Source organism: Oncorhynchus clarkii, chromosome 26 (assembly GCF_045791955.1).
Source record: "Oncorhynchus clarkii lewisi isolate Uvic-CL-2024 chromosome 26, UVic_Ocla_1.0, whole genome shotgun sequence".
Lineage (NCBI taxonomy): Eukaryota > Metazoa > Chordata > Actinopteri > Salmoniformes > Salmonidae > Oncorhynchus > Oncorhynchus clarkii.
The window spans coordinates 1,003,834-1,014,564 of record NC_092172.1 but is presented as its reverse complement, the minus strand read 5'-3'; the positions used below and the strand labels follow the sequence as shown (position 1 = coordinate 1,014,564).

Genomic DNA, 10,731 nt, shown 5'->3' with positions numbered 1-10,731 from the left:
TCCTGGTGTAATTAAGAGTATTAATTTGCCAATAATGACAACATGCAATGTCACAGACCTACTCAGTCTGGTCTCATAGACTAGACGTAACATAGTAAATGTAAATCTGGAACACTCAAATTAGTATGATATGTTACATTTGGTATGGGTACATAAAGTAGTTGGTGAAAAGAACATATGTACTTCATAGAAACTGTTATCCTTTATATATTCTAACAACTCACATTTGTTAGATTTATTCAAAATTAAGGGCCCTAACCTAGGAACTAAAATATTTGTCTCCCTCACGACTGCATGCAGTTGTAGGCCGTCATTGTAAGTACGAATTTGTTCTTAACTGACTTGTCTAGTTAAATAAAAAAATAAAAAAAATACTTGTAGACTTTTACTAAAGTAGTATTTTACTAAGTGACTTTCACTTTTACATGAGTCACATTCTACTAAAGTATCTTTACTTTTACTCAAGTATGACAATTGGGTACTTTTTCCACCGCTGCCAGACATGGTAAAATATTTTTGTATACCTCTGCAATGATAACAACAATGACAACTTCCTTGTAATTAATGCCATTATTGTTGCACAATGTTATTGGATTTGTCATGTGTGAAATGTTACGTGTTTAATATCTGAAAGCCACAACTTCCTTCTGGGAAAAATAAAGTTATGTGACCTCGAAATGATAAAATAATAATGTATTGTATTTATCCCTGGCAAACGCCTTGGTTGGCCCACGTCATCGAACGCACTGAATAAATGAGTTGAAGGAAAAACATTAAAACATTTCACCACAATAATGAACTGGCAAGCCGAAGCGAAAGTCAGCTGCAAATGAAAACTGGAGTAAAGTAATGCAGTCAATTTATGCAGGAGGAGCGGGCATTACCAGCAGAACCCCCACCCCCAGACTAGTGACTAGAAGAGCCTATTCTAATGGGCGGATCTTTTTGTGCGTTTCTCCACTCCCCCACAAGTTTCAGTAGTAGCCTAGGCATCTCCGTAGCCCGTAATCATTTGCAACAGAGCAGCGCACGTGGAGAGCAAACTGCTGCACCGAATAAACACGCATCTGTGTTGACATTTCAGCACAGCGTTCATATTCGCCCAGTTCGGATACATTTATGTACACTTTCTGATTATTTGCACCAGAGCAAATGTTACCAGAGGTATTTTCGACAAGTTTTTCAAAAGACTCGTAAGGGATAAAAGTCAAGCCGCCCCAAAAGACTGTTGAGCATGTGCTTGGTACAACACTTACACTTTTAAATTGGGACCCCTCTCCCGCGAATTTGAAAGTTGAGCCATTGTAAGTATGGTGGATAAAGGTCCTCTATTGACTTCTGCGATCATTTTTTATCTGTCCATCGGGGCAGCAATATTCCAAGTTCTCGAGGAACCGAATTGGAAACTTGCCGCAAAACAGTACAATGCACAAAGGGATAAAATACTAGAAGACTACCCCTGTCTCACCAAAGATGACTTGGACAAGATTTTGGAGGTATGACGATAATAATTTCAGAATATTTTATTGGTCGAAATGTCATTCACGCTGATTGCGAGATTGCACTAATAGTGGCAATTAGCTGTGTTATATGGTGTTGTTTTGAGTAGCCTAAAAGTCACAGTTCTGGGTGCGTCATTCACTTACTGTATGACAACAATCCCTCATTTGCTGTTGGATATTTTAATGTAGTATATTCATTTGTACCTGTATAAGAACAAGTAACATTTGAAGATTGATTCATGCATTTAACTAAATACTAGACATCTACGCTTGAATGGCATTTGTCTTCAAACGTCCTGAGGAGTGATCAAAATGTTTATGGTTTTACGTAACGGAATCTAGTTCATAAAGCCATAATCCTGCCAATGTCATTGTATATTTATTATCAGAAGAGTGCACACCTGGCCTGTGTACCAGTTGGGAATTAGATAGTAGGTGCATAGTGCTTAAATGCATTGAGTCAACCTGCAAGTTCACTGGATAAACACCTGTCATTATGCTCACTTCTTCAATTAATTACAGCCTGTCTTTGCAAAATTGTTCTTCATCTTGAAGTTGCAATTTACCACAGATCTAGAATCAGCTCATCCCAACCTTATCCTCAACTCAGTACCCCTTCAGCGAACAGCTCGTATCTGACCCTAAATCAGGTGTGATTCCTGACTCCACTTACGAACCAAGCTGATATGTAAAGAGCCTGATGGGACCATTGTTGACCAGCCAAATGCAGATATATTTTAATAAGATTACACACCACTGTAGAACCTATCCCACTCAAATTGATCACATATGTATCCTGCTTTGTGGCTACTTGTATTTGTCTTTGTGCACTGTGTACTGGTACTCAAACCTGCACTTTAGAGACCTGCTGCCCCATGTACACAGTCGTTAAATACTGGTCACTTTAATCATGTTTACATGCTGTTTTACCCACTTCATATATATATATATATATATATATATATATATATATATATATATATATATATACTGTATTCAAGTCAAGGCTCATCCTGTAGAACTACTGCTGTACACATCTTTTCTATTCATACACCATCCAAAATGTCTATACAAACCATCATTACATATTGATATTCCGGACTCTGATATGGCTCGTTCCAATATTTCTATATTTCTTAATCCTTTTATTTACATTTTTTGGATTTGTGTTGTTAGGTATAACTGCACTTTTGGAGCTAGGAACATAAGCATTTAGCTACAACCACGATAACATTTGCAAAATATATGTACGCGACCAATCAAATTTGATTTGAGTGTACATTTCACTATGGGTTGTTTTCTCCACATAGACTTGTCTGTCTAATTTGGCTTAATTGGTTTTATGTAAAATAGTGTCCAGAAGGCTAAGGTTGCTTTTGCTATAAAACAGGCTATAACCTGTTTTGTGACCTGGTTAAGTTGCATTTATGTTGTTTAGATTATGGTGCCTCTGCGTTATAGAATATCATTTTCTGGAGCAGTGATATAATGTGCCAATATGTCTGGGTGTGTACTGTAGGCCAATCTATAACCTTTGTGTCTTTATAAGTTTTCGTACACAGTGTTGTTCCAAGGGCAAAGATTTGACTCCCTGTGCAAATGATAATGCTCCCAGCAGCAAAGTAGGTGTAGTGTCATTGAACTCCATGCATGGCCTCTGTCAGAAGTGTGCTGTGCTCAAATGACCAAAGTCAACACCCCATAATTACGTGGGGTGATTTGACAACCCCTCTATGACATATTTTGTTGTTATCCTCAAGTCCCTGTCAGTTGCCTCGCGTTTTGATGACTTGGCTCAGTTTTTGTCAGGGATGTGGATGTAGACATTATATTTATAGATGAAGACAGTTTGAGAGAGAGAATATAACAACTCCCTTCCTTGAAACTTTCAAGTCTATTGTAAAATCCATGCATTATCTTCATGGTTTTTTTTGAGATGGAAGACGTTGCCGAAACAATGTTTTCTGTCGGTTTTGCTTTCTGTTTGAATGCCATCAGGAAGAGAATGACATCGAAGCAACAGTATTAAAACACATTCTGACACTGAAAATGTTATTTTAAAAAACGAGATCAGGTGAGGGATTATTATAAAATGACAGCTGTGGTTGGGTTTGAAGGCATGGATAGTATTCTCTATCTCCTGAATGCCTCTGGCCAAAAACAGAGCGCATGTCTTAACATGTCCCCCTCTCTGCTCCACATATGCTGAGGAATTAGGCTGATTTAAAACACCTACACCCATATATTTAACCCACACCCTTCTGTCTCTCCCCTTCTGGCTGTGGAGTAAAATGGTATATGCATGCATGCTCCATACCTCCTCCCCCACCCATGGTACTTTTTAAAAATCAAATCGTAGTTTATTGGTCGTGTACACAGATGTGCAGATATTATCACAGGTGCAGCGAAATGCTTGTGTTTCTAGCTCCAACAATGCAGTAATAACTAGCAATAATAAAAATAAAAATAAATCACTACACACACAATCCCCCAAAAATGTAATTGTATTTATATATACATACATACAGTACCAGTCAATAGTTTGGACACACCTACTCATTCAAGGGTTTTTCTTTATTTTTGCTATTTTTTTACATTGTAGAATAATAGTGAAGACAGTTATTGAATCATGTAGTAACCAAAAAAAGTGTTAAACAAATCAACATATATTTTATATTTGAGATTCTTCAAGGTAGCCACCCTTTGCCTTGATGACAGCTTTGCACACCCATGCCATTCTCTCTATATTGTATTTACTTTTCCACCATGGCCTTTTTTTGCCTTTACCTCCCTTATCTCACCTCATTTGCTCACATCGTATATAGACTTGTTTATACTGTATTATTGACTGTATGTTTGTTTTACTCCATGTGTAACTCTGTGTCGTTGTATGTGTCGAACTGCTTTGCTTTATCTTGGCCAGGTCGCAATTGTAAAAGAGAACTTGTTCTCAACTAGCCTACCTGGTTAAATAAAGGTAAAATAAAAATTTATAAAATCATACAAAGTTGTTATCTCCACGGTATCGCATCTGGACAAGTATACTAAAGATCTCATTTATTTTTGATATGAAGTCCATCGAGACTTGCCAGACAGTGACTTTCAATTGAGTGACTTGTCAGTAGCTTACCGAATTGCATTGGTAAGAAAGCTGTTCATTTGGCTCCCAAATTTGGCTTTTTGATTTAATTGCAGATAAATTCTTAACATTTGATGAAGATGGTGAATCCTCCTCAGGATTCTTTTAAAGGGCAAGTGTAGTCAAAATTCAGTTTTTCCTGTGTTTTATAGAACATCTGATAAGACTAACACTGCCCTATTTGGCTGGGTAATCCATGGAAAACACTGAATCAAATCAAATTTTATTTGTCACATACACATGGTTAGCAGATGTTAATGCGAGTGTCGTGAAATGCTTGTGCTTCTAGTTCCAACAATGCAGTAATAACCAACAAGTAATCTAGCTAACAATTCCACAACTACTACCTTATACACACAAGTGTAAAGGGATAAAGAATATGTACATACAGATATATGAATGAGTGATGGTACAGAACGGCATAGGCAAGATGCAGTAGATGGTATCGAGTACAGTATATACATGAGATGAGTAATGTAGGGTATGTAAACATTATATTAAGTGGCATTGTTTAAAGTGGCTAGTGATATATTTTTTCCATTAATTTCCATTATTGATGTGAGCTGGAGTTGAGTCAGTATGTTGGCAGCAGCCACTCAATGTTAGTGGTGGCTGTTTAACAGTCTGATGGCCTTGAGATATAAGCTGTTTTTCAGTCTCTCGGTCCCTGCTTTGATGCACCTGTACTGACCTTTCCTTCTGGATGATAGCGGAGTGAACAGGCAGTGGCTCGGGTAGTTGTTGTCCTTGATGATCTTAATGGCCTTCTTGTGACATCGGGTGGTGTAGGTGTCCCCGTGAAGAGTTGTGCAGACCTCACTACCCTCTGGAGAGCCTTATGGTTGTGTGCGGATAAGTTGCCGTACCAGGCGGTGATACAGCCCGACAGGATGCTCTCGATTGTGCATCTGTAGAAGTTTGTGAGTGCTTTTGGTGACGAGCCAAATTTCTTCAGCCTCCTGAGGTTGAAGAGGCGCTGCTGCGCCTTCTTCACAACGCTGTCTGTGTGGGTGGACCAATTCAGTTGATGATCTTCTTGGCCTTCTTGTGACACCGGATGCTTGTAAATGTCCTGAAGTGCAGGCAGTGTGCTGCCGGTGATGCATTGGGCTTTCCGCACCACCCTCTGCAGAGCCCTGCGGTTGTGGACGGTGCAATTGCTTTACTAGGTGGTGATACAGCCCGACAGGATGGTCTCAATGGTGTATCTGTAGAAGTTTGTGAGGGTCTTAAGGGCCAGGCCGAATTTCTTCTGCATTCTCAGGTTGAAGAGGCGCTGTTGCGCCACCTTCACCACGTTGTCTGTGTGAAGGAACCATTTCCGGTTGTCAGTAATGTGCATGCTGAGGAACTTGAAGCTTTTGACCCTCTCTACTGTGGCTCCGTCGGTGTGGATGTGCACTCCCTGCTGTCTCCTGTAGTCCACAATCAGCTCCTTCGTTTTGACGTTGAGGGAGAGGTTATTTTCATGGCACCACTCCGCCAGGCCTTTCGCCTCCTCCCTGTACGCTGTCTCGTTGTTGAGTTTGAGACATGCATGGCAACGCTGTCATGGGTAAACGGGAAGTACAGGAGGGTGGTAAGCACGCACCCATGTGGGTTTCCCTCGTGTTGCGGATCTGCGTGGTGGTGTTGCCTACCTTCACCACTTGGGATCGGCCCATCAGGAAGTCCAGGATCCAGTTGCACAGCTTTGTGATGAGCTTGGAGGGCACTATGCTGTTGAAGGCTGAGCTGTGGTCGATGAACAGCATTCTTACATATGTATGTCTCTTGTCCAGATGGGATAGGGCAGTGTGCAGTGCATTGGCTATTGCGTCGTCTGTGGATCTGTTTGGGCGATTTGTAAAATTGTAGTTAGTCTAGGGTGTCAGGTAAGGTGGAGGTGATATGGTCCTTAACTTGCCTCTCTAAGCACTTCATCATGACAGAAGTGACTGTTAAGGGACGATAAGTCATTTTAGTTTACTTACCTCACTTTCTTGGTTACAGGAACAATTCTGTTCAGTGCTGATGAATAGGGTGAGAAGAAGGAAGAGTAAGGGACTGTTGTATTCTGTCTTTGGGATAGTTGGTGCTGTGAGCTCGGTAACTGGATGAAGGGGCCAGTGGACTTAAGGCTCAACTTTAACTGGATCTAGTCTAGAAAACAAAGAATGCATTATACCAGCCATGGGATTTCAAAAGCCTCCAAAAATAATTATTGGGGGTCAGGATGGGTGATTTAATTACATTTCCCAGACTCAATTTCCAGATTTTTTTGCCTTCCATAATTTAGAGGAGGCTTATGGGCTCTAATTTATGAAGCTCCGTCATTTTTGCCATTTTGACGTGTACATTTTTACATGTTGAGACTAGAATCCCTTCCTTCTTTTATATATTCAAAAACAGAGGATAATATAGAGCAGGAGGAAAGAGTGCAGGATAGGCAGTCACATGGATCTAAACCATGAACTTTTAGACTAATTTGTACTTTTTGGGGGGCATTACCACTCAGGCACACACACAATTCATTCACAATTCATGACCTGTTAAATTATTTGTAAAAGTTTAAAAGCAGTGTTAATCTGTAAGTTGGGACACTAGCAAAAAGTTCATTAACAGGGAGGTAACTGCTCACAGTGAGCGTTGTGCCTGTGAAGTGCTTGCTGTTTTATAAGGTTTTGTGATTGTCTTTTTATGGCCCATCAAGTGCTTGTCCTCAAGAAAGTCATAAAAAGAGTGGAGCTGTTTATTATCCTCTGTACAAATAAGAATTTAATATACTGGTGGTGTCTTGGATGGCGGGACTTGGTTAGTGGCTAGCAACCTGTTTTATGTCCTCTTCAGGATGTTGCCTGGGAGCAATAGATAAACAGTAGGGTGTTTCCCTTTCAATGATGATTCGCATCCAGATGCTTGGGCTCCAATACGATACAGGAACAATGCATTTTCGGTTGACACGATTCCTTGCGATGCAATTTGATCAGAGGAACGGAACAATTCAGTTTGATATGTGGTTCGATATACTAACATTTGCATGAAGACAGTGATTTTCCATTCTAAATCTGCTGCTGATGGAGCTCAGGAGCCCTAAGTGTTTTGAGCTAGTAATGTATCGTTACCTTAAAAATAAATTGAGACATAGCCAATGAATATTAGACGTCTTTGGATTTTACCCGTCTCAAAAGTGAGTGGTTTTGACCGTTTGGAACTTCTGTGCTGTGAGGCTTGCAAAACTACCAGAATAATTTATGACGGTGACCCTGAGCAAAATAAATGATTGTCACGATACCAGGATTTTTACTTCGATACCAGGTTTAGTATCACGATACCATCACGATACTCGATTCCAAAACAATACCACAGCAAAAAAGAATACTCCTCAGCCAGTCACATAATGGCACTTGATCCAGACAGATCTTTTGAGTTCAATATCATTATATTTACATGTTTGATTTTTTTATGTATGCATTAATGAATCAATTATACAATCATACTTTCAATTAGACTTTGTTTTTCTTACTGATTTATCTACATATAACTTAATAGTAATAGTTTATTTGAATGATACATCTTTATTGATAAGCTGGGTAAAACAAGATGTAGCCTGGGCTTATTTACAATACACAAGAGACTGCATATGCAATAGGAGTGTGTGCATTCATTGAGTTATTGTGCTTGTTTTTGCTGATTTCATGAGGCTACAGATGAAAAACAATCAGTTTCACTTCCATTTGGGACTTATTTTATTATGCTAATCAACAACATTTGCATAAAATAAGCAATCTCTTCTTTTACAAAAGTGTATCTTTAAGACCGATGACGTCATTCTCACACACACAGTCTGTTTGTTATTTTTGGGGTGGATCAGCTTTAATATTGCAGATAGATTATGGGTTCTATCAATGTAATTGTCTGCATTGTTTCCAATACCAAATATATATTTCTTTAAAATATAAATGTTTCCTTTATTATTTTACCATAATCCAATGATACTTAGGCTTCTACGTACAGCTGATACTATATACATATTACAGACACGGTATATTTTACATGAGTTATCTTTTTTTAATTTGTTTTTATTTGTTTTTAGTCCCACCCTTCAGCTACAATAAACCCAGAATGAATAGTTTTTGATTAATCAGTTTTGAAATCATCAATATTTTGCGTTATAGTTGACATGGACACAAACAAGGTACTAGGGTAGTGAATTGATGTTCATTTCAGCTGTAAGCTAGCAAGGAACGTTACCCTACAAAGCTTGAAGCTACCAGTATCTTATTGCATTGTCAAGTCTTCTAGCCTGTAATGCACATTGTTTCGCGAACAGTAATTATCAGTTTCAACCTTTCTAAACGCTGTGTTGCATTATTCAAGTGTGTCAACTTCTGTGCTGCGTAAGTGGTGATGCATCCCAGACATCCAGTGAGTGCAGTGGTTCCTCAGGACAGGCTGGAGCTAGCAATGAGAAAGTGGAGCAGGCACTGACAGAGAAGGCATGGTGCGCTCGCGCTATAAGGGGACTTCGGCTGTGCTGATAGACAGACTTGATCTTCTCTCAATCAGTAGATGGCACGAGACACATTTGACAAAAGTACCGAAAGTAACAAAAATTCTAGTACCGAAACGTTTTTCATGTTCTAGTATCAAAACTCAGTGTACCGTGCAACAATAATATAAATGATGTAAGCCCCAACGGTTGTCTGTCCAGTAGCCTACTTTTATTCCAGTAAACCACCGTTTTCTACAGCACATTTGATAACAATAAACCAGCAAATTACATTGGTTGTCACCTATCTAATGAAGCCAATGATTAAATATTCCCTAAGTCATTTTTACAAGCATTTGAATGCTGAAGGTGCTGCGCAGATGAGCAAATATTTGATCAGGGATAGGCCTACCTCTCGGTGGACAACATGGGAAGCTGGGCACTGTGCGCAGAGTTGTTACAAAAACTATTGACAGGTATTGGGGTTGCTTGGCATGCAAGACTACTTGTAGATCAATTACTGTCATACGCACTTACACACAGTTACATATGCAATTAAGGACGCACCAGTTCAGTCATAAAAAAACGAGGTTTCGGAAGGAAGGAGGAAAGCAATAGGAATATAAAACGTTTTCTGACCGACACATACTACAATCGTATTGGTTTGGAGTCCCAAGAACCGACGCACTGGTATCTTAAACATCAGAACTGGATTCCCATCTTTATTGGTGAATCCTTACATCCCTAACAAATAGGCCATACATTTGTTGGACTACCTCTCTGTCTCTTGAAAAGTTGTTGGTGTCAGGAGGATTGAGTTAAGTCAGATTTAATGACAGTGGTAAATTCAGTGGCGCTTAGTGCTACATCTCTTATCACGATAACCTTAGAGTGTTCAGCTGATTCTGCATGTGCCTCAATCGTCCTGGGTTTTAAACATTGAATGCTTTTGGCTATAAATAGCGAAAGTTGTCCTTCCGTGTCAACTTGCTGCAATTTATTCATGCCATTGCAGGTCTAACCCTTCACACACCTCAAGTCTCCCCTGTACAGAGGTGAAGTCTCTCTGTAGAAATAATGGTTTTCAAGCGCAATACACTTTTAAATTTCTGCTTTTGAGGTTAAGACATTCTTGATGATTAACTAACATGCCACTAGTTAAATGACCATGGAGAAATCGGTCCAAGGAACCGAGTCCAACCAGCCATCAAGAAGGACCCTTGTTAGTTATTAACCTGCACTTTTGTGACTTGTCCTCTTTTAAGGGTAATATGTTATGTTGATAAAATGGACAAATTGCACTTCGAACACAGGTTTGGTGTCCAATGAAAATACCGTCAGTGTTGGCACAAGCCACTACTGCAAAGCTTTTTTGGTGAATCCACTGCTTGCTTCTGACAGGAACAATATTGAATTCTACTAATGTGAAATAAGTCCAAAAGTAAGATAAGTCTCAACAGTCTGTCACGTGTGTCATAGTTCCATGTAAAGCAGCCATCAAAAACCATGAAACTAGGTTAATAATTACTGGAATTTTTATTTGTTTATTGTTTTGCCCCTTTCACCAGAATCAATTTGATTACTTGTCTGGAGCTGCAGCAAACCAATAAATGAGCTGT

The 10,731-nt window shown here is 39.3% G+C and overlaps 1 protein-coding gene across 1 annotated transcript in view; it reads left to right on the top strand.

Annotated features, from left to right (window-relative positions):
• Positions 1-1,010: 1,010 nt before the first annotated feature.
• LOC139385209 (potassium channel, subfamily K, member 5a) overlaps positions 1,011-10,731 on the top strand; it is a 67,217-nt gene continuing 57,496 nt past the window's right edge. Inside the window, exon 1 of the mRNA XM_071130323.1 lies at positions 1,011-1,496. Within this exon, the coding sequence (XP_070986424.1) occupies positions 1,311-1,496 (186 nt within the window). The 5' untranslated portion in view covers positions 1,011-1,310. The remainder of the gene's footprint in view (positions 1,497-10,731) is intronic.